This window comes from Salmo salar, chromosome ssa15, assembly GCF_905237065.1.
Source record: "Salmo salar chromosome ssa15, Ssal_v3.1, whole genome shotgun sequence".
Classification (NCBI taxonomy): Eukaryota; Metazoa; Chordata; class Actinopteri; order Salmoniformes; family Salmonidae; genus Salmo; species Salmo salar.
In genome coordinates, this window is record NC_059456.1 from 91,294,070 (window position 1) to 91,321,054 (window position 26,985).

General features: G+C 42.3%; 1 protein-coding gene across 1 annotated transcript; it reads left to right on the forward strand.

Annotated features, from left to right (window-relative positions):
* The first annotated feature begins 680 nt into the window (after nucleotides 1-680).
* LOC106572644 (probable N-acetyltransferase CML5) lies at nucleotides 681-21,271 on the forward strand. Its single transcript, XM_014147010.1, has 3 exons — nucleotides 681-696; nucleotides 20,556-20,969; nucleotides 21,054-21,271. The coding sequence occupies exons 1-3, from the start codon at nucleotides 681-683 to the stop codon at nucleotides 21,269-21,271; spliced, it is 648 nt and encodes a 215-aa protein (XP_014002485.1).
* The last annotated feature ends 5,714 nt before the right edge of the window (nucleotides 21,272-26,985 follow it).

A 26,985-nucleotide genomic window follows, 5' to 3' on the forward strand; every position in this document is an offset into this window, starting at 1 on the left:
TCCTTGGATGAGCGAGTGTGACTGGGAACAGACCTCCCTCTTACATTCCCGTAGCTGCCCATCGATCCATATGGTCAAGGCGATGAGAGAGTCGAGATCCATGGGCAGCTCCCGGGCTCGAGCTCATCTTTAACCTCCTCTGATAATCCATGAAGGAACGTGTTGAACAGGGATTCCGGGTTCCAGGCACTCTCGGCGGCCAACATGCGGAAATCGACCGCATAGTCTGCCACACTACGGGAGTCTTGACACAGTAAGAGTAGCTTCTGAGAAGCCTTTCTCCCGGACAACGGAGAATGTAACACATTTTTGACCTCCGTCATGAACTCCTCCAGACTGAAGCACACGGTGGATTGTTGCTCCCACACCGCCGTAGCCCAGGCGAGAGACGTCTCAGGCATCAGCGTTATAAGGTACGCTATCTTTGAGCGGTCCGAGGGAAAAGAAGAGAGCTGCAGCTCGAAGATGAGGGAGCACTGGGAGAGAAACGGCCAACAGGTTCCTGAATCTCCAGTGTAGCGCTCCGGAGGAGGTAAGTGGGGTTCTCGGGAAGCCGGGGTAGGCTGGAGAGACGCGTTGCTGACACCGTGGTTACTGAGAGGCTGGGAGGTTACTGTTGTGGCTGGCTGCCTAATAGACAATCCGTGGAATTGCTCCAGCAATGTATTGAATGTGCGGTCATGGCGTTCCGCCAAGGTCTGGAATACTTTCCATAAGATTTTGAAGTAACTCCTCGTGACTTCCAATGGTGGCTCCTTGGGAGGAGACTGCATTTCGGAGCTGGTCCAAGTCTGCTGGCTCAGTCATGGCTAGTTCGTACTAACATGACTCAGGATGAGACCCAGATACAGACACAGGAGGCAAACAGTTCGAATCTCAGATGTTTTTTACAAAACAGGGGGCAGGCAAACGGCAGGTCCAGGGCAGGCAGAGGTCGGTAATCCAAGGCAGTGTCAAGCAGGAACAGAACGGCAGGCAGACTCAGGGTCAGGGCAGGCAGAATGGTCAGAACCGGGGGGACTAGAAAATGGGAGAACATGCTGGTAAGTCAAGACAAGACGAACTGGTAACAGATCAACAGAAAACGCAGGTGTAAGTACAAAGGGGATAGGGGGAAATGGGAGACACCTGGTGGTGGGCGGAGACAAGCACAAGACAGGTGAAACAGATCAGGGTGTGACAGAAACCCAATAAAACTGAAAGCCTAATTATTATCTATATATGTCTTTGATTATAAAGTTGGCATTCCAGTACTGAGTTAACATAGAACTAAGTCACATGTACAGTAGAATATAATTTCAATGTATGAGTGAAGTAATGTGTTTCGAGTCCTGATAAAAAAATTAACAGAACAGACATCAAAGAAGAGATAAAAAACAAACAATATGTTCATCTTTCGTCCATTCTGAGGAAGGACAAAAAATAAAAGCACTGAAGCATACTAGTTTTATTTGCCATTCAAATTTAATTGTTATTTACTGTGGCTACATTTGAGAGCCCAGTATTTTATGGCATCTCTCTACCAGGATATCTATGAAGCTAGAGGAGGTTGTGTTTGTTACATATAGCACCAATATCTTTATTGCAGTATATCTGTTCTGTTCTCATTACAATTCTAAAATACTGAAGAGCTTTCAAGCAACATTAACTCATGAGTTTAATCGTATTGAACAAGCCATATTGACCTGTCACAATGTTTTCCTCCACCCTAGTAGAGATGTTAATCAGGCTATTTTCTTGGAACTCCTGAAAACACACGTAGTGTGTAAGTAATGATTATTGACATAAGGTAGCCTTTTAGCTTCTTACTGTAAGTAGACCCAGACATATATCTAATATAAGTGATATCATCTCATAAAATAAAATAGTATCCATAAATCCCATGTCTAGATTAGGTTAAACTACTATGGCACATTTAGCTCAGGAGCAATAGAACCACACCGCTTTATGAAACCAGAATTATTCTATAAACCAGTATTCTTCTGTAAACCACGATTATTCTGTAAACTAGCTGTAACGGGTGTCATAAGGATTGGACCAAGGTGCAGCGGGAACGTGTATACTCATCTTCTTTATTTATTGAAAAGAAGGAAAAAAACTAAAGAAACACGTATACAAAACAAACGAACAACACTAACAGTCCTATCAGGTGCTCAGACACTAAACAGGAGACAAACTACCCACAAATCCCATTTCAAAAACACCCCGATACATAGGACCTTCAATCAGAGGCAACGAGGACCAGCTGCCTCCAATTGAAGGTCAATCAACAAACCCTAAACATAGAAGTAGAAAACTAGACTGAACATAGAAAAACAGTAACCTAGAACATAGACCAAAAACCCCGGAACACTCTAAACAAACACCCCTCTTACATAATACCATAGCCCAACAAACCCCGAACCACATAAAACAAACACCCCCTGCCACGTCCTGACCAAACTACAATAACAAATAACCCCTTTACTGGTCAGGACGTGACACTAGCATCATTCTGTAAACCAGGATTATTCTGTAAACCAGCATTATTCTGTAAACCAGTATTATTATCACCATAAACAATGGTTGTGGCAGATTGTTACTGCGCGCTTGTTTGCATTGTTAGTCCAATTGGAAGCTGTTTGATAGATAATGCTTTAGCCACACAGACCATGTTTTTAGCATTCAGCATCTTTTCCGTAGTCATAATGCATCTGTTGATAGGGCGTGATAACAATAGCAAAGCAAGAAAAGCTGCTGTGTGAGGTAAAAAAAAAAGCCAGGGCACGAGGATGCTGTCCCTGTATGGTGACTTGGCAGGAAACCCAATAACTCTCCACCAACAATGAAGCCCCCTGAGAGAAACATGCCCTTATCCTGAAGGACACTACTGACAAATACTCTGAGATGGCCGGGCCCCTTCAACAGAAACAGCAAACTGCTGTGGTTTATGTGCAACGTAACAGATTAGTTCATATTTGTGTGAGTGGGTGTGTGTGTGCCTGTGTTGGTGCCTACTTACAGTATGTGCGTGTGTGTCCATGGCCCCTTCTGTGTCTGTCTGTGTCCCCTCTGAGCTCCTGTCCAAGACAGCTGTGCAGTGTTTTTTCTTGGGGGTAATAATGATGCATTTTCACTGAGAGGTCCCAGTGGATTCAGCTGCAAGGTCCATCGTGGTGGTCTGTGGTCTGTGGTCTGTGGGATTGGTTTGATGGGTTTGGAGCGAGAGATAGAGATGCCATCAGCAAATGAGGGATGAAGGTTCGTTTTAAGAGTAGTGTTTCATTATGATTGAGGAATTAGTGTTAAAGCTATGAAAAGGTCATGAAAAATAACTTATTGCAATCATCTTGGGTCAGTTAATTAAAAAATATATCAATATCATGGTTAATCTTCATCATTATCATCACCTTCATTATTTTATCATTATGGAATCTAAATTGATACGATGCTTACCATTTTGCCACCAACATCATAGCCAAATAATAGAGTAATTCAAATCATAAAAAAAATGTAATTAAGTCATAAATTGCCATAAGGAAAAAAAACAAATTGTTTATGCTGAGCTCATGGGCTCGTTGTTTTATTGATTTACAAGAGTTTTTATTTCCTCCGTCCTTACCCTTACCGGAGCTAGTAATCTCCAAAGAGTTGAATATGGAACACTCTGTCATCTATCAACCACAAGGGCTTCTCTCTAGATCCGCCACTGTCTAGTTTTGTTCTTCATTTTGGTGGTATGCAAGAAGAAAAACACATTTTGAATCAGAGACAGATAATTAAAAAGCCAGCTGAATCCATTCCCACAGGAGGATGGTATATCACTGTTGAGACTGAGACTTTACTGCAATGTCAGCCAGATGCAAATCTTTAGGCAGAACGAATACATTTTAAATGCATAAACCTTGTGACTGCCTGGATGGACTCTGTCAATCAGACACTGTGACCTCATTACTTTGGCTTTGTGGGATTTTTTGTATAATGTAGTTTACACGGTAGTGGTGAACTGACAAGGATACTGAAATTAGGGTCAGGGGAAGATTAGTTGTCATAACGATCATTCATTATCATCGTCATTATCAATGTCGTTATGATTCTCCTTTTTCTCCTTAAACTGAGCAAATATTTGTTAGATTTTGCTTTACAGCATTGATGTTGTTTGCTCTTCCGTGATAGAACCGACCCTGTCTACCCTAGAATGATTCTCTTTGGCTGTTGAACTCCAATGGCACAATAGATTGTTTATAAATATCATTTTGACTCTGTCACAATGTTAATACATTTGACAAATAGCGTCATGAAAAATGTAAGTTGTTGCCTTGTCAGGAACCATTAAAGGCCTAATCCAGCTTCCAAGCCAGTCAATATCCTGCTCCTTCCTGTCTGCTCCATTCAAATCACTTCAGGAATCTTGTTTCACCTTGACACATTCTCTAGTCATGTGTCTTCTGGGCTGCCTGAGTGCAGCTAGTGCCACCCACAAACCTACTGGGGGAACTTGGACGCACGCACACAAGTACTCACGTATGTACATATGCACACACGCATTCATGCAGGCACACACACATGCACACGCACCCACACACACACACGCACGCGCACACGCACGCACGCACGCACGCACGCACGCACGCACGCACACACACACACACACACACACACACACACACACACACACACACACACACACACACCAAGTCCTATGGAAGAAAGCTTGATGGAGATGTTTCCTATACTGTCTGAAGCCATCTCATCTATCAGGAGCCATAGATATTATTCAACCTTCATTCAAATGCTGCGACACGTTTGGTGATGACTCATTGTGTCTCGGGTGGTGGTGATACCTTAGACTGTTCAAGTTCAAAAGTTTTTTGTCTTTTCTACTTTTTTGACCTGGAGGCCAATGCAACCATAATGAAGGATTTTAATGGTTGCTGCAGGCTAGGATCATAATGTTTTTATTCAATCACTTTTAACCCCTAGAGTTAAGAATGAAACGTTTGAGAGGGGGCACCAAGGTAATATGAAATGTCTTAATTGGTGAGTATCGTACTGTCTCAAATACTTCCGTAAAACAATGACCTAGTAGTCTCCAGTTGCCAGACACACGGAATGACTGGAGGCATGGCTAGTGGCCTAGAGACCACAGCAATGTTCTGATTCTAAAAGTTGAACTTGACAATTGAGCAGTAAGGTAATGGAGCTGTCTAGCTCTTCATTACAGTGGAACACTTCATTACAGTGGAACACTTCATTACAGTGGAACACTTCGTTACAGTGGAACACTTCGTTACAGTGGAACACTTCATTACAGTGGAACACTTCATTACATTGGAACACTTCATTACATTGGAACCCTTCATTACAGTGGAACACTTCATTACAGTGGAACACTTCATTACAGTGGAACACTTCATTACATTGGAACCCTTCATTACAGTGGAACACTTCGTTACAGTGGAACACTTCATTACAGTGGAACACTTCGTTACAATGGAACACTTCGTTACAGTGGAACACTTCATTACAGTGGAACACTTCGTTACAGTGGAACACTTCGTTACAGTGGAACACTTCGTTACAGTGGAACACTTCGTTACAGTGGAACACTTCGTTACAGTGGAACACTTCATTACAGTGGAACACTTCGTTACAGTGGAACACTTCATTACATTGGAACCCTTCGTTACAGTGGAACCCTTCGTTACAGTGGAACACTTCGTTACATTGGAACCCTTCGTTACAGTGGAACACTTCATTACAGTGGAACACTTCGTTACAGTGGAACACTTCATTACAGTGGAACACTTCGTTACAGTGGAACACTTCATTACAGTGGAACACTTCATTACAGTGGAACACTTCATTACAGTGGAACACTTCATTACATTGGAACACTTCATTACATTGGAACCCTTCATTACAGTGGAACATTTCATTACAGTGGAACACTTCATTACAGTGGAACACTTCATTACAGTGGAACACTTCATTACATTGGAACCCTTCATTACAGTGGAACACTTCGTTACAGCGGAACACTTCATTACAGCGGAACACTTCATTACAGTGGAACACTTCATTACAGTGGAACACTTCATTACATTGGAACCCTTCATTACAGTGGAACACTTCGTTACAGTGGAACACTTCGTTACAGTGGAACACTTCGTTACAATGGAACACTTCGTTAGAGTGGAACACTTCATTACAGTGAAACACTTCATTACAGTGAAATACTTCATTACATTGCAACACTTCGTTACAGTGGAACACTTCATTACAGTGGAACACTTCGTTACAGTGGAACACTTCATTACAGTGGAACACTTCATTACAATGGAACACTTCATTACAGTGGAACACTTCGTTACAGTGGAACACTTCGTTACAGTGGAACACTTCATTACAGTGGAACACTTCATTACAGTGGAACACTTCGTTACAATGGAACACTTCATTATAGTGGAACACTTTGTTACAGTGGAACACTTCATTAGAGTGGAACACTAGATGTTACAGTGGAACACTAGATGTTCATGTTTAGTTTTCTCTGTCTTCAACATTTGATAATGTGCTACAATAGAAGCAGGGATGCAAAGGGAGGGTATAATAATGGAAACTATCGAAGTTTACCAGTAAACTTACATCATTTTGGTATCTTTCATGCATTTTCTGAAATCTATCACAAGACATCTAGTGGCCCTTTTGGTTACTTCAGATTATCACAGGTGTTTGTAATAATCTCTGGCCCTCTGTGGATTTATCACATGTTAAATCTATGAAATAATTGAAGAAGATTATTTGAAAAAAAAATAGAATGACAAAGCTGTAAAACATTAACTTAGTGAATGCCATTGGTGTTTAATATGTGGGTTTTATTTTTTTTAATGTTCTTACAAACTCGCATTTATTTTACAATGTCAATATGTATTTGCCCTCAATGTTTCCCCGTCAAACTGGTGGCAATTGTCAATAGTTTTTTCTTGAACCATATGGTCTATCTATTTCTACTTGAAACTCTTCGACAATATGGACACAGATATTATAAATGAATACCATATACAGTGCTCAGACCCTTTCCCTTTTTCCACATTTTGTAACGTTACAGATTTATTCTAAAATGGATAACATTTGACAAAAATCAATCTACACACAATACTCCATAATGACAAAGAAAAAACATGTTTTTAGAAATGTTTGCTAATTTATTTACATAAGTATTCAGACCCTTTCTTATGAGACTCGAAATTGAGCTCAGGTGAGCTCAGGTGTTTCCATTGATCATCCTTGAGATGTTTCTACAACTTGATTGGAGTCCACCTGTGGTAAATTCAATTGATTGGAAATTATTTGAAAAGGCACACACCTGTCTATATAAGGTCCCAGAGCTGACAATGCATGTCAGAGCAAAAACCAAGCCATGAGGTTGAAGGGATTGTCTGTAGAGCTCCAAGACAGGATTGTATCGAGGCACAGATCTGGGGAAGGGTACCAAAAAATGTCTGCAGCATTGAAGGTCCCCAAGAACAAAGTGGCCTCCATCATTCTTAAATGGAAGATGTTTGGAATGAACAAGACTCTTCCAAGAACTGTCCGCCCGGTCAAACGGAGCAATCAGGAGAGAAGGGCCTTGGTCAGGGAGGTGACCAAGAACCTGATTGTCACTCTGACAAAGCTCCAGAGTTCCTCTGTGGAAATGACAGAACCTTCCAGAAGGACAACCATCTCTGCAGCATTTCACCAATCAGGCCTTTGTGGTAGAGTGGCCAGACAGAAGCCACTTGTCAGTAAAAGGCACATGACAGCCAGCTTGGAGTTTGCCAAAAGGCACCAAAAGACTCTCAGACCATGAGAAACAAGATTCTCTTGTCTGATGAAACCAAGATTGAACTATTTTGCCTGAAGCCCAAGCATCACGTCTGGAGGAAACCAGGCACCATCTCTATGGGGAAGCATGGTGGTGGCAGCATCATGCTGTGGAGATGTTTTTCAGCAACAGGGACTGGGAGACTAGTCAGGATCGAGTGAAAGATGAACGGAGCAAAGTACAGAGAGATCCTTGATGAAAACCTGCTCCAGAGCACTCAGGACCTCAGACTGGGGTGAAGGATCTCACCTTCCAACAGGACAACAACCCTAAGCACACAGCCAAGACAATACAAGAGTGGCTTCGGGACAAGTCTCTGAATGTCCTTGAGTGGCCCAGCCAGAGCCCGGACTTGAACCAGATCGAACATCTCTGGAGAGACCAGAAAATAGCTGTGCAGCGACGCTCCCCATCCAACCTGACAGAGCATGAGAGGATCTGCTGAGAAGAATGGAAAAAACTCCCCAAACACAGGTGTGCCAAGCTTGTAGAGTCATACCCAAGAAGATTTGAGGCTGTAATCTCTGCCAAAGGTGCTTCAACAAAGTACTGCGTAAAGGGTCTAAATGCTAATGTAAATGTGATTTTTCAGTTTTATTTTTTGTTGTAAATTTGCAACAAAAAACAACAACCGTTTTTTGCTTTGTCATTATGGGGTGTTGTGTGCAGATTGATGAGGAAAAAAACTAATGAATACATCTTAGAAAAAGGCAGTAATGTAACAAAATGTAAAAAAAAGTCAAGGGGTCTGAATACTTTCCAAATGCACTGTTTTAATGCCTTTTAATTGTTACAGTTATTTGAGTATAAATGACCCAAGTTCCGATAGATTACCATAGATATTTAGTTTATTATCATAATTACTGAAGATTCCGATAACTTCGGTAAATTACCAGTAGCTTAGCAACCCTAACTAGTAGTACAATTGATAATGTACTGGAAGTACAGATTAGTTTGACCATCATGCTACATGCTATTATTATCACAATACAACTCTGGTGGTATTTTAGGATCATATATATACACAACAACCAAGCACAACTTGAAAACACCGTGATAGTTTTTTGACCAAATTACTTCTCATACCTGGGACCCACTTCGGGCTGGGACTGTACCAGAAAATGAGACTGCAGCAGCTGGTAACAGTCATCCACAACCAACATACTCCAACAACCAACATATTCCAACAACCAACATATTCCAGCAACCAGCATATTCCAACAACCAGCATATTCCAACAACCAGCATATTCCAACAACCAACATATTCCAACAACTAAAATATTCCAGCAACCAACATATTCCAACAACTAAAATATTCCAGCAACCAACATATTCCAACAACTAAAATATTCCAGCAACCAACATATTCCAACAACTAAAATATTCCAGCAACCAACATATCCAACAACCAACATGTTCCAACAACCAACATATTCCAATAATCAACACATTCCAACAATCAACATATTCCAGCTACCAACATATTCTAACAACTAACATATTCCAATACAATATTTATTTTGACATTATTAAAGAAATGACTCATATAGAAATGATTCATTAATTAATAGTTATCATAGATTATATATATAATATATCTAGCTATGTTTCTTTGCAGCTATAAAGACTATAAAGACGAGACCTACAACTTTTCTTCACTGTAATATAGTTTCACTGCATGAGGCACAGTAACAGTGTCTCTCTGTTCTATATGTTCAATAATTAATGAAAAAATAAACAACGTGATCAACTCCACCTTATATAAACTTAAATTGGGTGCTGGATCCTCGTATATAATCCAAAGAACATAAATAGGACAGAACTCCGGTAAATAAACGTACATTTACATTTTTATTGCCGCACAAACATTTTGTGTATAAGCCCTTCTTCAGTGTGCAAGGCAATGACAATCAATGTCCCAACAACAAGACCACACAGGTGGGAATAATTATAAATTCACAGTCAGTATTGGCCCAATCAAGAGAACCCAGCATTCTTTGCATTAATAATTCATGCACAGAATCCTGTTTGTGGGATATCCCTTGTTTAATATATTTTACCTGTTTAGGTCTCTCTCTCTCTCCACAGTTTGTTCTGGTTTCTAATGTTTTTCTGTTAGAGAAAAACATATCTATCATTCTTGAACCATGCAGGGAATGGCCAAATTGTCAAATTATTCAGAAAAAGAAAGTGCAAATCCTGCATAACGTCAGCTCCTTAAGATGTGCAGAATTGGCTATTGCTGGATGAGCTATCCATTTACTTTGGTACTTGGCATACTTTTATTACTCAGGGGTGATGTGGTATTTAGAGTAATTGGCCAGGTGCTATCCTCACTAGTCAAGTTTAACTGCAGAAGCCAATAGGAACTTTCAGAGGTGCAGAGAAGAACTGGGAAGTGATTATGTGAGAGTCGTGGTGATCGGATGAAGATGATGTATGATCTAACAAATAAGACTTCCTAGTTCGAAAACAACTGCAAAACACAGCCTCCTACAAACATGATCAATTAGTCTCTATCATCTCCTACTGCTCAATATACATAAAATACACACAAACAGTGGAAAAGAGATTATGAAGAACCAGGAATGTGTTTTGATGTTGTTTATGTTTGCTTTTCAGATTACTATGAAAATAACAATATTTTCAAAGCCATCCAAGTGAGTTCGGAATCACTTTTGGTTTGAAATCTGAATTATACCTTGATTGTATAAGGAAAATGGTGCAGCTTCATTTACACATGGGAGAACAGATCAGATCCAACCCACAACACTGCCTCGAATTCCAAATGGGTTTTTCAGCTCGTTCTTTAGTGAAAGTTTTACTTTGTCATTGATTTCATACTTTCAGATGGAGTGAAATTCTGTGTGAGTCTTGGTGAGTACAAATGTATGGATTAATCCTATATGGGATAATTTATACCAAGAACTCATGGGGCATGTGTTTTAAAGTAGTGTTTAACCTACTTCACTGTAAAAACAGAAAGACTCAAAACGCCATGACTGTGTAATGAAACCAAGAAAAACCAGTGCATCTAACCTAAGAGGTGGAATTCCTCCTTCATTATTTCAATGCTTTATTTAAACAGATTAGAAACAGGAGGAGACAGAGAAGGAGTGAAAGTGGGACAGGCGGAAGCGGGAATTGAATCCCCAACTTCTGGGGCAGTAAGACGGTACATTTCAACAACATATACTTAATAAAAATGAATGCAAGTTGTTTCAATGATTTGTTAATTTCATTTTTACATTTAAGAATTGATCCAACCTAATATGCTGCTCAAAATGTGCATTTTATGTGCAAAATCAAAGAAAGAGAAAATGAAATGATTATCTTTGTGATTGTCTCCACCCCCCTCCAGGTGTCGCACATCTTCCCCATTATCCCCTGTGTATTTATACCTGTGTTCTCTCTTTGTCTGTTGCCAGTTTATCTTGTTTGTCAAGTCATCAAGCGGTTATAGTCTCAGCTCCTGCTTCTCCCCAGTCTCTCTTTTTTTCGCCCTCCTGGTTTTGACCCTTGCCTGTCCTGTCTCTGAGACCGCTTGCCTGACCACTCTGCCTGCCCCTGAGCCTGCCAGCCATCCTGTACCTTTGCCCCACTTCTGGATTACCGACCTCTGCCTGACCTGACCCTCTGCCCGTCCTGTACCTTTCCCCCACTACTCTGGTTATCGACCCCTGCCTGCCTTGACCTGTCGTTTGCCTGCCCTGTTGCCGTAATAAACATTGTTACTCTGACACAGTCTGCATCTGGGTCTTGCCTTCAAATCTGATAGATTAAACTAATTGGAAGTCTGGTTTTAATCTTGCACTTCCTACTGCATCTTGCCACACGGCTCTGTCTTCAGAGGATTATGGGTAAAATGTTTTGTTGACTTTATGATCATTCTACACGATATTTTATGCACGTAAAAAAATATATATTTCTATATTAGTATTAAGCAGCTTTCCATGAGGTGTAATGGATCACAATTAACGGATATCAAAACCGTTAGGTAAAATGAAGTTCAATGATGAGACAAGCCATTCCCACATTTCCAACTTTTAATTTTAGAGGCAAATACAGTATCCTCCAATGATTTCTGTAAAACTTGTAGTTGCCATGCTCAACAATTGGTTAAAATGGAAAAATGGGAAATGATCAGATCAATGTTTTAAACATAAAAATACTGCTGAAGAAGGTATCTAATTCTGCACTAGACCAGATGTGAAACACCATAATAGTGTTTAGAAGCTTTAGAGAGAATAAACAGCACCAAAAAGGGAAGAATCCAATTTTGCACGAAACAGAACTCGAAACACCGATATAGTGTTTTCAACCTTTTCCGGTAGTGTTCCCAGTCCCTGGCAAGGTGTTGCACAACACTTAATTAATGGTGTTACAAGACACCATGTAGTGTTTCAAAACATCTCAGGATGATGTGTTTCAATACCCCAGCAAAGTTAAGGTTTCGTTTCCTCCGTGTTGGTGGCAGCTTAGTTGCCACTAGTTTTGGTGTTACAAAACACTTCACTTTAAGTGTTCCTTCAGGTGGTGGAAATAGTACATTTACATTTACATTTAAGTCATTTAGCAGACGCTCTTATCCAGAGCGACTTACAAAATGGTGCATTCACCTTATGATATCCAGTGGAACAACCACTTTACAATAGTGCATCTAAATCTTTTAAGGGGGGGGGTTAGAAGGATTACTTTATCCTATCCTAGGTATTCCTTAAAGAGGTGGGGTTTCAGGTGTCTCCGGAAGGTGGTGATTGACTCCGCTGTCCTGGCGTCGTGAGGGAGCTTGTTCCACCATTGGGGTGCCAGAGCAGCGAACAGTTTTGACTGGGCTGAGCGGGAACTGTGCTTCCTCAGAGGTAGGGGGCCAGCAGGCCAGTGGTGGATGAACGCAGTGCCCTTGTTTGGGTGTAGGGCCTGATCAGAGCCTGAAGGTATGGAGGTGCCGTTCCCTTCACAGCTCCGTAGGCAATCACCATGGTCTTGTAGCGGATGCGAGCTTCAACTGGAAGCCAGTGGAGAGAGCGGAGGAGCGGGGTGACCTGAGAGAACTTGGGAAGGTTGAACACCAGACGGGCTGCGGCGTTCTGGATGAGTTGTAGGGGTTTAATGGCACAGGCAGGGAGCCCAGCCAACAGCGAGTTGCAGTAATCCAGACGGGAGATGACAAGTGCCTGGATTAGGACCTGCGCCGCTTCCTGTGTGAGGCAGGGTCGTACTCTGCGAATGTTGTAGAGCATGAACCTACAGGATCGGGTCACCGCCTTGATGTTAGTGGAGAACGACAGGGTGTTGTCCAGGATCACGCCAAGGTTCTTAGCACTCTGGGAGGAGGACACAAGGGAGTTGTCAACCGTGATGGCGAGATCATGGAACGGGCAGTCCTTCCCCGGGAGGAAGAGCAGCTCCGTCTTGCCGAGGTTCAGCTTGAGCTGGTGATCCGTCATCCACACTGATATGTCTGACAGACATGCAGAGATGCGATTCGCCGCCTGGTTATCAGAAGGGGGAAAGGAGAAGATTAATTGTGTGTCGTCTGCATAGCAATGATAGGAGAGACCATGTGAGGATATGACAAAGCCAAGTGACTTGGTGTATAGCGAGAATAGGAGAGGGCCTAGAACAGAGCCCTGGGGGACACCAGTGGTGAGAGCGCATGGTGCGGAGACAGATTCTCGCCACGCCACCTGGTAGGAGCGACCTGTCAGGTAGGACGCAATCCAAGCGTGGGCCGCGCCGGAGATGCCCAACTCGGAGAGGGTGGAGAGGAGGATCTGATGGTTCACAGTATCAAAGGCAGCAGATAGGTCTAGAAGGATGAGAGCAGAGGAGAGAGAGTTAGCTTTAGCAGTGCGGAGAGCCTCCGTGACACAGAGAAGAGCAGTCTCAGTTGAATGCCCAGTCTTGAAACCTGACTGATTAGGATCAAGAAGGTCATTCTGAGAGAGATAGCAGGAGAGCTGGCCAAGGACGGCACGTTCAAGAGTTTTGGAGAGAAAAGAAAGAAGGGATACTGGTCTGTAGTTGTTGACATCGGAGGGATCGAGTGTAGGTTTTTTCAGAAGGGGTGCAACTCTCGCTCTCTTGAAGACGGAAGGGACGTAGCCAGCGTTCAAGGATGAGTTGATGAGCGAGGTGAGGAAGGGGAGAAGGTCTCCGGAAATGGTCTGGAGAAGAGAGGAGGGGATAGGGTCAAGTGGGCAGGTTGTTGGGCGGCCGGCCGTCACAAGACGCGAGATTTCATCTGGAGAGAGAGGGGAGAAAGAGGTCAAAGCACAGGGTAGGGCAGTGTGAGCAGGACCAGCGGTGTCGTTTGACTTAGCAAACGTGGATCGGATATCGTCAATAGTACTAGTATGACAATGACCCTACTCTATTTAACATATTTACTCCTCCTAGAAATTACATTTTACATTACAATTTTAGTAATTTAGCAGACGCTCTTACCCAGAGCAACTTACAATTAGTGCATTATCTTAAGATAGCTAGGTGAGACTACCACATATCACTGTCGTAGTAAGAATATTTTTCCTCAATGAAATTATCAGCAAAGTCAGTGCTAGTAGAAAACGTTTTTGGGCCATGAAATATCAACTTCCAATAATATATACTGCTAAAAAAAATAAAGGGAACACTTAAACAACACATCCTAGATCTGAATGAAAGAAATAATCTTATTAAATACTTTTTTCTTTACATAGTTGAATGTGCTGACAACAAAATCACACAAAAATAATCAATGGAAATCCAATTTATCAACCCATGGAGGTCTGGATTTGGAGTCACACTCAAAATTAAAGTGGACAACCACACTACAGGCTGATCCAACTTTGATGTAATGTCCTTAAAACAAGTCAAAATGAGGCTCAGTAGTGTGTGTGGCCTCCACGTGCCTGTATGACCTCCCTACAACGTCTGGGCATGCTCCTGATGAGGTGACGGATGGTCTCCTGAGGGATCTCCTCCCAGACCTGGACTAAAGCATCCGCCAACTCCTGGACAGTCTGTGGTGCAACGTGGCGTTGGTGGATGGAGCGAGACATGATGTCCCAGATGTGCTCAATTGGATTCAGGTCTGGGGAACGGGCGGGCCAGTCCATAGCATCAATGCCTTCCTCCTGCAGGAACAGCTGACACACTCCAGCCACATGAGGTCTAGCATTGTCTTGCATTAGGAGGAACCCAGGGCCAACCGCACCAGCATATGGTCTCACAAGGGGTCTGAGGATCTCATCTCGGTACCTAATGGCAGTCAGGCTACCTCTGGCGAGCACATGGAGGGCTGTGCGGCCCCTCAAAGAAATGCCACCCCACACCATGACTGACCCACTGCCAAACCGGTCATGCTGGAGGATGTTGCAGGCAGCATAACGTTCTCCACGGCGTCTCCAGACTCTGTCACGTCTGTCACATGCTCAGTGTGAACCTGCTTTCATCTGTGAAGAGCACAGGGCGCCAGTGGCGAATTTTCCAATCTTGGTGTTCTCTGGCAAATGCCAAACGTCCAGCACGGTGTTGGGCTGTAAGCACAACCCCCACCTGTGGATGTCGGGCCCTCATACCACCCTCATGGAGTCTGTTTCTGACCGTTTGAGCAGACACATGCACATTTGTGGCCTGCTGGAGGTCATTTTGCAGGGCTCTGGCAGTGCTCCTCCTGCTCCTCCTTGCACAAAGGCGGAGGTAGCGGTCCTGCTGCTGGGTTGTTGCTCTCCTACGGCCTCCTCCACGTCTCCTGATGTACTGGCCTGTCTCCTGGTAGCGCCTCCATGCTCTGGACACTACGCTGACAGACACAGCAAACCTTCTTGCCACAGCTCGCATTGATGTGCCATCCTGGATGAGCTGCACTACCTGAGCCACTTGTGTTGGTTGTAGACTCCGTCTCATGCTACCACTAGAGTGAAAGCACCGCCAGCATTCAAAAGTGACCAAAACATCAGCCAGGAAGCATAGGAACTGAGAAGTGGTCTGTGGTCCCCACCTGCAGAACCACTCCTTTATTGGGGGTGTCTTGCTAATTGCCTATAATTTCCACCTGTTGTCTATTCCATTTGCACAACAGCATGTGAAATTTATTGTCAATCAGTGTTGCTTCCTAACTGGACAGTTTTATTTCACAGAAGTGTGATTGACTTGGAGTTACATTGTGTTGTTTAAGTGTTCCCTTTATTTTTTTGAGCAGTGTACATTTAATAATCTTAGGAGCTATTGATAATATATCAAGTATTCTTGTTTCTCAAACCTTACTGCTGTGTATTTCCCACTGAGGCATTCATGATATGTCATTCAACTTTTCAGCTACAACTGAATATCATTTATACCCTAATTACAAGTAAAAACACACAGTGAGTTTTGCTTTCATCGCTTTTACCTTTATGGACTGCACAAGCTGTTACTTTACTTACTGGCTTCCACACAGCAGGTTTTAAAGCCATAATATCCAATTGATTTGTCAGTGAATGTTTGTGCATGAGAAGCATTGCAATCAAGCCAAATCATTACCCGAGGCTAACTGTACTAGTGAATGGATGACAACAGACTTGGCTGTATTAAGGCTCAGCTTCCTCTGGCTACAACAACACCTGCCAGCTGGCCAGAAGCCTAATCCTCTCTGACAACCATGGGACAACGAGTGATTGATGTCCACAATGCATCTGATAGTGTATGTGTGTGCATCTCAGTGCCAAGCTGCACCTTACATATACTTTTTTTTCAACCGATTTAAGACACACCTAGACATCTCACCCGGTGATGTTCAAAGTTATTTCCAACAAAGGGTTGCACTGTCAAAGTGAAAAAGATAGTGCTATCAACCTAACGTTAATAAACACTCAGTTATAAATTGATTTTGTTGGCTATTATAATCACTCAAGTTGAAAATTATTGAATGACCTTCATGATAAGCCTATGCCGCCTATTGTCCTGTATGTGTGGTAATGTCTATAATCTCAGTCTGCATTGTATTCAATAACCTTACATGGCATGTAAGTAACTGAACACTGCACTCTTTATCCTGTCTTGTGCCTCTGTCACGTCCTGACCATAGTAAGATGTTATTTTCTATTTCTACGTTCTTAGGTTCTAGTTTTTGTATTTCTATGTTGGTTTGTTTGGGATGTTCTCCAATTGGATGCAGCTGGTCCTCATTGTTTCTAATTGGAGATCAAACTTAAGTAGGGGTTTTTCTTCCTGGGTTTTGTGGGTGATTATATTTTGAGAAGTGTTTGTTTCTCTCTGCGTCACGGTTTGTTGTTTGGTCAATTCAGTTATTTATGTATTGCAAAGTTTCACGGATTAAAAAACATGTGGAACTACAACCACCCTGCCCTTTGGTCTGCTCCTTTCGACAGCTGTGACAGCCTCTCACATCCAGCTGTTTTCTGGCTTGAATTGTAAACCTCCCAACATTCCCGTACTATTAAGCAAAGAGTTTTGAGGTCTTAGAAGTCAGCTGGCAGTAATTCCTTGCAGGAAAAGGAATTCAGCTTTTCCCTGGATGGAAAGAAGCTTAAAAGTAACAACATTTTGCATTTCCAAGTGATTAAGTATGATTTATCGTTGTGTAGGCTTGTTATTTCTCAGTGGACAAGAGAACAATCAATATTCTAATGTGGATATATATTTTTTGATGGCATCATATCTAATACTTTAATATTCTCTGTAAACATCAGCAAACTTCTTTATAAATTATGTTTCTTCAAACAGGTGTGATAGTATAATTGCCTTACTGGTCTCAATGCCTTCAGTTAAACATAACAGACAATGCATACATTAAGACAACTGAAAAGTAGTAGGAGGTAAAAATACTCATTCTGATCAAATTGTGAGATTACATTATAACATATGAACTCAGCAAAAAAAGAAACGTCCTCTCACAGTCAACTGCATTAATTTTCAGCAAACTTAACATGTGTAAATATTTGTATGAAGATAACAAGATTCAACAACTGAGACATAAACTGAACAAGTTCCACAGACATGTGACTAACATAAATGGAATAATGTGTCCCTGAACAAAGGGGGGTCAAAATCAAAAGTAACAGTATGTATCTGGTGTGGCCACCAGCTGCATTAAGTACTGCAGTGCATCTCCTCCTCATGGACTGCACCAGATTTGCCAGTTCTTGTTGTGAGATATTACCCCACTCTTCCGCCAAGGCACCTGCAAGTTCCCGGACATTTCTGGGGGGAATGGCCCTAGCCCTCACCCTCCGATCCAACAGGTCCCAGATGTGCTCAATGGGATTGAGATCCGGGCTCTTCGCTGGCCATGGCAGAACACTGACATTCCTGTTTTGCAGGAAATCACGCACTGTACGAGCAGTATAGCTGGTGGCATTGTCATGCTGGAAGGTCATGTCAGGATGAGCCTGCAGGAATGGTACCACATGAGGGAGGAGGATGCCATCCCTGTAACGCACAGCGTTGAGATTTCCTGCAATGACAACAAGCTCAGTCCGATGTTGTGACACACCGCCCCAGACCATGACGGACCCTCGACCTCCAAATCGATCCCGCTCCAGAGTACAGGCCTCGGTGTAGCACTCATTCCTTCGATGAAAAACGCAAATCCGACCATCACCCCTGGTGAGACAAAACCATGACTCATCAGTGAAGAGCACTTTTTGCCAGTCCTGTCTGGTCCAGCGACGGTGGGTTTGTGCCTATAGACAATGTTGTTACGGGTGATGTCTGGTGAGGACCTGCCTTAGAACAGGCTTACACGCTCTCAGTCCAGCCTCTCTCAGCCTATTGCGGACAGTTTGATTACTGATGAAGGGATTGTGCATTCCTGGTGTAACTCGGATAGTTGTTGTTGCCATCCTGTACCTGTCCTGCTGGTGTGATGTTCGGATGTACCGATCCTGTGCAGGTGTTGTTACATGTGGTCTGCCACTGCGAGAATGATCAGCTGTCCATCCTGTCTCCCTGTAGCGCTGTCTTAGGCATCTCACAGTACGGACATTGCAATTTATTGCCCTGGCCACATCTGCAGTCCTCCTGCCTCCTTGCAGCATGCCTAAGGAATGTTCACGCAGATGAGCAGGGACCATGGGCATCTTTATTTTGGTGTTTTTCAGAGTCAGTAGAAAGGCCTCATTAGTTTCCTAAGTTTTCATAACTGTGACCTTAACTCTGTAAGCTGTTAGTGTCTTAACCTGTTTAGGATAGGGGGCAGTATTTTCACGGCCGGATAAAAAACGTACCCGATTTAATCTGGTTATTACTCCTGCCCAGAAACTAGAATATGCATATAATTGTTTGATTTGGATAGAAAACACCCTAAAGTTTCTAAAACTGTTTGAATGGTGTCTGTGAGTATAACAGAACTCATATGGCAGGCCAAAACCTGAGAAGATTCCATACAGGAAGTGCCCTCTCTGACCATTTCTTGTCCTTCTATAGCCTCTTTATGGAAAATAGAGGATCTCTGCTGTAACGTGACATTTTCTAAGGCTCCCATAGGCTCTCAGAAGGCGCCAGAACGGGGAATGATGACTCTGCAGTCCCTGGGCGAAAAACAGTAGGGGATTTGGAAAGTGGTCGATCTGAGAACAATGACACGGGCGCACGCGTGCATGTGAAGACACCATTTTACTTCTTTCAGTCTTTGAACGAAAACAAGGTCTCCCGGTCGGAATATTATCGCTACTTTACGAGAAAAATCGCATAAAAATTGATTTTAAACAGCGTTTGACATGCTTCGAAGTACGGTAATGGAATATTTTGAATTTTTTTGTCACGATACGCGCCGGCCTCCAACTGCTCTTAAATGCAAGTAAAACTAAATGCGTCCCACCTAGCCCAGAGAGGTTAAGGACACCAATAAGAGGAAGAGACTTGCTTGGGCCAAGAAACACGAGCAATGGACATTAGACCGGTGGAAATCTGTCCTTTCAAGGCACACTTAACGAGCATGGCTACCACAGCATTCTTCAGCGTAACGCCATCCCATCTGGTTGGTGCTTAGTGGGACTATCATTTGTTTTTCAACAGGACAATGACCCAAAACACACCTCCAGGCTGTGTAAGCACTCCATCAGATGACCTGGCCTCCACAATCACCTGATCTCAATCAGCCAAGTGAAGCTTGTTGTGAGAATGCCAAGAGTGTGCAAAGCTGTCATCAAGGCAAATGGTGTCTACTTTTAAAATCTAAAATCTAAATTATATTTGAATTTGTTTAACACTTTTTTGCTTATTACATGATTCCATGTGTTATTTCATAGTTTTATGTCTTCACTATTATTCTACAATGTTGAAAATAGTATAAATAAAGAAAAAACCTTGAATGAGTAGTTGTGTCCAAACTTTTGACTGGTACTGTACGTTTTTTCAGCAGGATCTGTTGTCTGGAAAACTTATCTACATTGACCAAAGTGATAGTTTGGATTGTTTTAATTTGTCAACGTTTGAAGCATCTCATTGTTGTTTCTTATAGTCATCATTATACATAAAGTATGATTCATAATGTCATTTTTGGCAATATACATTTCATATGCCACTTTGTATATTATTTAATTTCCTGGTTTCTATTGTATCAATCCAAGTTGAAAGGGACTTTTTCTATAAAACGGCTTTATTTCACCCGCTGTTACGTGAGCCCATTGTGAAAGAAATCCAGCAGTATTTTCTCATTGCAAAAACAGGCAGATAAGTCGCATTGAGTTGAACCCTCCCCCTTCTCTTTCTCACAGTTCAGTGTTCGATCCGGGAGTACCATGCCAAGGATAAAGACGCCGTCATCTTACTCTTTCACAATGGGATTCTGGAACATGTCTACCCAGCTTTTTTCAAGGCCATGAGCCTCCCGGATGAAATCGGTATGACTCTAAGCATTTCCATGGCAGGCTACGTGCTGGGCGGAAGCTCCAATTTCATGCCATTGCTCTTTGGAGGAGCATGGGCTGGTCTTATCTACTACTGCTGCTATGAAATATATGAAAGCTACAGGCTGAGAAGGATGACCACAAACATGGCCGACATCCAGGCCAGCTTCCTGGACAACTCAGACAACAGCTTCTGGGTGGCGGAGGCAGAGGTAAACGGCAAGTCCAAGGTGGCTGGGGTGGTGGTGGTGGTGGTGGTGGGGAGGAGGAGAGGGCCATTTGGTGAAGTCAACGAGATAGGCCAAGACGAGAGAGTTACGGCGAGGTACCCCATTTGATTGTATCGTTTGAGTGTCGCAAAAAAAGGCCTTGGCACCCAACTGGCTCAGAAGGTTATGGAGTTCTGCAAGGACCGTGGCTTCTTTCGTGTTGTACTGGAGACCAGTTCGCAGCAGACAGTAGCCTACGCTCTCTTCAGCAAACTAGGCTTCATGCAAACCTCCTGCCACAGTTACACCCATGCTAACAGCTGGTTCTCCAAGATGGCCAACGTCCAAGTGATGCGTAGGGAGAAGTACATCTAACAATCACTCAGATGTTCATTTAGTATCATGCAGACACTGATGACAGGACTACAGTATACTCTTAGAAAGAAAGGTGCTATCTAGAACCTAAAAGGGTTCTTTGGATGTCCCATATGATAACCCTTTGAATAACCCTTGTTTGTTCCAAGTAGAACCAGTTTGGGTTCCATGTAGAACCCTTTCCACATATGGTTATACATGGAACCCAAAATGGTTCTCCCTGGAACCAAAAATAGCTTTACCTGGACCAAAAAGGGTTTTCCTATGGGGACAGCCGAAGAACACTTTTGGAATGCAGAAATACAGACATCTATTTAATTTCAAGCTCAAGATAGGCTCTTTTCAATAATGTGGTTGCAATCACATTCAAGCTTATACTGTACATTATAGCCTGTCTCTTGTCCAAACAGTTTGACAATATAAACTCAGCAAAAAAAGAACCGTCTCTTTTTCAGGACCCTTGTAAGAATCCAAATAACTTCACAGATCTTCATTGTAAAGGGTTTAAACACTGTTTCCTATGCTTGTGCAGTGAACCATAAACAATTAATGAACACGCACCTGTGGAACGGTCGCTTACATCTAGATGTTCCGCTAGCGGAACGCCTCGCTAATATCCAATGATAGAGCGTGGCGCGAATTACAAACTCCTCAAAAATCCCAAAACTTCAATTTTTCAAACATATGACTATTTTACACCATTTTAAAGACAAGACTCTCCTTTATCTAACCACATTGTCCGATTTCAAAAAGGCTTTACAACGAAAGCAAAACATTAGATTATGTCAGGAGAGTACCCAGCCAGAAATAATCAGACACTCATTTTTCAAGCTAGCGTATAATGTCACAAAAACCAAAACTACAGCTAAATGCAGCACTAACCTTTGATGATCTTCATCAGATGACACTCCTAGGACACTATGTTATACAATACATGCATGTTTTGTTCAATCAAGTTCATATTTATATCAAAAACCAGCTTTTTACATTAGCATGTGACGTTCAGAACTAGCATACCCACCGAAAACTTCCGGTGAATTTACTAAATTACTCACGATAAACGTTCACAAAAAACATAACAATTATTTTAAGAATTATAAATACAGAACTCCTTTATGCAAGGGCGGTGTCCGATTTTAAAATAGCTTTTCGGTGAAAGCACATTTTGCAATATTCTGAGTAGATAGCCCGGCCATCACAGGCTAGCTATTTTGACACCCACCAAGTTTGGTAATCACCAAACTCCGATTTACTATAAGAAAAATTGGATTACCTTTGCTTTTCTTCGTCAGAATGCACTCGCAGGACTTCTACTTCAATAACAAATGTTGGTTTGGTTCCAAATAATCCATAATTATATCCAAATAGCGGCGTTTTGTGCGTGCGTTCAAGACACTATCCGAAGGGTAAAGAAGGGTGACGCGTCCGGCGCGTTTCGTGACAAAAAAATTCAAAATATTCCATTACCGTACTTCAAAGCATGTCAAACGCTGTTTAAAATCAATTTTTATGCGATTTTTCTCGTAAAAAAGCGATAATTTTACGACCGGGAAACCCTGTTTTCGTTCAAAGACTGAAAATGAAAACATGGAGTCATCTCGTGCACGCGTGCCCCAGTCTCATTGTTCTCAGATCGACCACTTACCAAATGCGCTACTGTTTTTCAGCCATGGCCTGCAAAGTCATCATTGAACGTTCTGGCGCCTTCTGAGAGCCTATGGGAGCGTTAGAAAATGTCACGTTATGCCAGAGATCCCCTGTTTTGGATAGAGATGATCAAGAAGGCCAAGAAATAGTCAGAGAGGGCGCTTCCTGTTTGGAATCTTCTCAGGTTTTGGCCTGCCAAATGAGTTCTGTTATACTCACAGACACCATTCAAACAGTTTTAGAAGCTTTAGGGTGTTTTCTATCCAAATCAAAAAAAATATATGCATATTCTAGTTACTGGGCAGGAGTAGTAAAGTGCAAATACTGCCCCCTATCCCCAACAGGCTAAGTAGTGGTTTCTTTACAGCAATTCAACCATGAAGGCCTGATTCACGCAGTCTTCGCTGAACAGTTGTTGAGATGTGTCTGTTACTTGAACTCTGTGAAGCATTTATTTGGCCTCTAATTTCTGAGGCTGGTAACTCTAACTTATCCTCTGCAGCAGAGGTAACGCTGGGTCTTCCTTTGCTGTGTGTCACGTCTGCCCCTGCTCCCCTCTGGCGTACGAGGTCGCCAGAGTACTAACCACAGGTCCTGGGATTCATCATTACGCACTCCTGGCACTCATCATTACGCACACCTGTGAATCATTATAATTCTCATCTGGACTCCATTACCTTCATAATTTCCTATATGTCACTATCCCAGGTTCACTCACCAGTTGGTATTGTTCTTGTGTATCGGCGTTCTGCCTTATGTTAGTGTCGTGTTCTTGGTTTTGTTGTTTTATTAAAACGTTGCACCTGCTTCCGACTCATTGCCCCATCATTACAGAATACCAACTCAAAATATGGAAGCAGCAGGACAACCGGACATCTCCCAGACGATCTTTGTACAAGGTGACCACCTCCTTCAACACCATGATCAGCTGGTTCAACTAGGGACGGCCATGGAAGAGGTTCTCCGCAGTCTACAACGTCTCAACAGCGGAGGATATTCTAGAGCCAGTCTACCCAGCGAATCAGCACACCAGCCCACCCAGCAACCCGCTCAAGTCAGTGATGCTCGTCTATCCCTCCCAGAGAAATATGACGGGACACCATCCAAATGCTGTGGCTTCCTCCTTCAGTGCTCCCTCTATTTCACACATCAGATGGGACCTCCCACCACTGAGAGGTCTAAGGTTGCCACGGTTATTTCTCTGCTGACTGGGTGGGCATTGGAATGGGCTACGGCCATCTGGGAGAGGGGAGAGGAGGAGCTTGAGTCTTATGAGGGGTTCATGGCTCTGTTTAAATGTATTTTCAATCATCCCACGGAGGGCAGAGAGGGAGGTGGAGTGTCTGCTTCAGCTCCAACAGGGGAATCAGACGGCTGCTGAGTATGCGCTTACCTTCCGGACAGTAGAAGCCTCCACTGGATGGAATGAGCCGGCGCTCAGCAAGAGGAGGTCCAGACGAAACTGGCCTGCCAAGATGACAACCTCACCCTGGACGCACTCATTGCGATGGCCATCCGTCTGGATGATCTAGTCTGGGAGCGTCGGCATCTACATCGCTTCTCTCCCTCCTCCGGTGAGTGTTCGGGATCAGAGCCTGAACCCATGGAGGTAGGGGTCACACGACTTCGCGGTGGAACGTGTGACCTCTAGCATTACACTGTGGTGGTCCTCATGAGAGCCAGTTTCCTCATAGCGCTTGATGGTTTTTGCGACTGCACTTGAAGAAACTTTCAAAGTTCTTGAAATGTTCCGGATTGACATACCTTCATGTCTTAAAGTAATAATGGACTGTCGTTTCTCTTTGCTTATTTGAGCTGTCCCTTCCATAATATGGACTTGGTCTTTTACTAAATATGGCTATCTTCTGTATACCACCCCTACTTTGTCACAACACAACTGATTGGCTCAAATGCATTAATTAAGAAGGAAAGAAATTCCACAAATGAACTTTTAACAAGGCACACCTGTTAATTGAAATGCATTCCAGGTGACTACCTTATGAAGCTGGATGAGAGAATTCCAAGAGTGTGCAAAGCTGTTATCAAGGCAAAGGGTGGCTACTTCGAAGAATCTCAAAAATAAAATATATTTTGATTTGTTAACACTTGTTTGGTTACTACATGATGTGTTATTTCATAGGGTTGATGTCTTCACTTTTTCCACAATGTAGAAAATAGTAAAAATAAAGAAACCCTTGAATTAGTAGGTGTGTCCAAACTTTTGAGTGGTACTGTATATGTAAATGAACAGCTCAGTGCTGTACATGTCAATGTTATTGACCTATCACTCATACGCTCCCTGTCTAACCGGACATTAGTATCAACTAGCACTGGTAGTGCACACAGAAAAACACATGACTTATAGTTATTTTTCTGGGCCATTTTGTGTTCTCTGTTCCCTGTTCCTTTTCTTATCTTCACTCTGCTACCAACTGCTACAATTCACCTTCTCTTTCTGTGAACTTTAGCCACAGTTTGTGGTAAGTACAAATTCACAAAGCTGCTGCTAATTAAGCTGAGCATGCTCTGTCACTTTTTCACACACACACACACACACACACACACACACACACACACACACACATTGCAAATTCCTATGTACCTCAATGACTTTGTAAGTTGCGTCTCTGTGTGTATGACTTCTGAATTGCCTCTATTTTATTGAATTTAATATTCTATCCATGAAATGCAATAATTTGACATTTACTGAATGAGAAAGTACGATGATTAGGCAGAATGTCTAATTGGAATAAATCACCATCTAAACTATTAAAAGTTTGTATCAAATTATTAAATAATGCCTATTGATTTAACTAAGGAACCATTTCATTTCTGTCTCATTATTGGAAACTGTGAACAAGCGTTTAATTAAGTGATAAGTGAAAGTAATTTAAGTATGAGTCTCTCTACATTTACATTTGAGTAATTTGGCAGAGGCTCTTATCCAGAGCAATTTATAGGACAAATTCGGGTTAAATGCCTTGCTGAAGGACACATCGACAGATTATTCACATAGTCGGCTCAGGGATTCAAAGCAGCGACCTTTTGGTTATGGGTCAATGCAAGGCTAACTATAGACTATCATTCACTTTAGATACCAACAAATCTGAATTAGGATACATAGGCTACAATAGTGAATGTTTGAATGGACAGTAACTCAGACATTTTTGCAGTCAGTAAACAACTCATTTACATTTTACATGAAGGGTTTGAAGGCCCGTAATTGTTGTGATCACAGTCCCCTGTACTACATGTGTTTTTTTATACTGTGCTTTTATATCTGAAACTTCAGGAGAGAGTGCAACAAATAATATCTTGTCTCTTGACGTTTGATCTCTTATGGCTTCAGTGACAGTGTCCACTGCAATAACCCAATGGCTGTTTGACGAGATTACGTTTACTCTGCTGGGGGAGGGCCCTTACACTTGTTTAAATAAATAGATAGCATCGCCTCATGAATCACAGAGCGATGGAAGGTCAAAGAACTCTGGAACTTTCTCAAACCATTTTAGAGTGCTCTGATGAATTCTGAATTCCAGATCAGTGAACCTTCAGAACTTTCAGCTTGTAATCACATTTAAGGGCTGAATCTGTTCTTTTAGTTTATCTAAATATGATGGTATGGTGTGGTAATGGCACACTGGAGTGAACACTGATAAATTCCACTTGTCCATTTAATCATTGCAGTACCTGTATTTCATGTTTGACCTAAACATTTCTTGAACAGTCAGAGCACATCATACAAACCTACTGTACAGATCATTCATGCACAAAGTGCAGATATGTGACATTTTTCATTGAGAAATACAATGAATCACAATTTTTTCTTTGTCATTATATATTTTCCCAAATCCATTTGCGTTTTGGGCATTTTTTTTTAAGTGCATGGATAATCAATGCTTTGAAACTTTCCTTGAACTTGGAAACATACAAATATTAAAGTTTAATACCACTTTTCCAAGGCGACCTTGTCATTGAGCAAAACTGCAAGTGACCATAAATAATTCAGCAGACTGCCTTTAATAACTGCATTATACATTCCCTTCTACGCCAGTCATGCATCACTT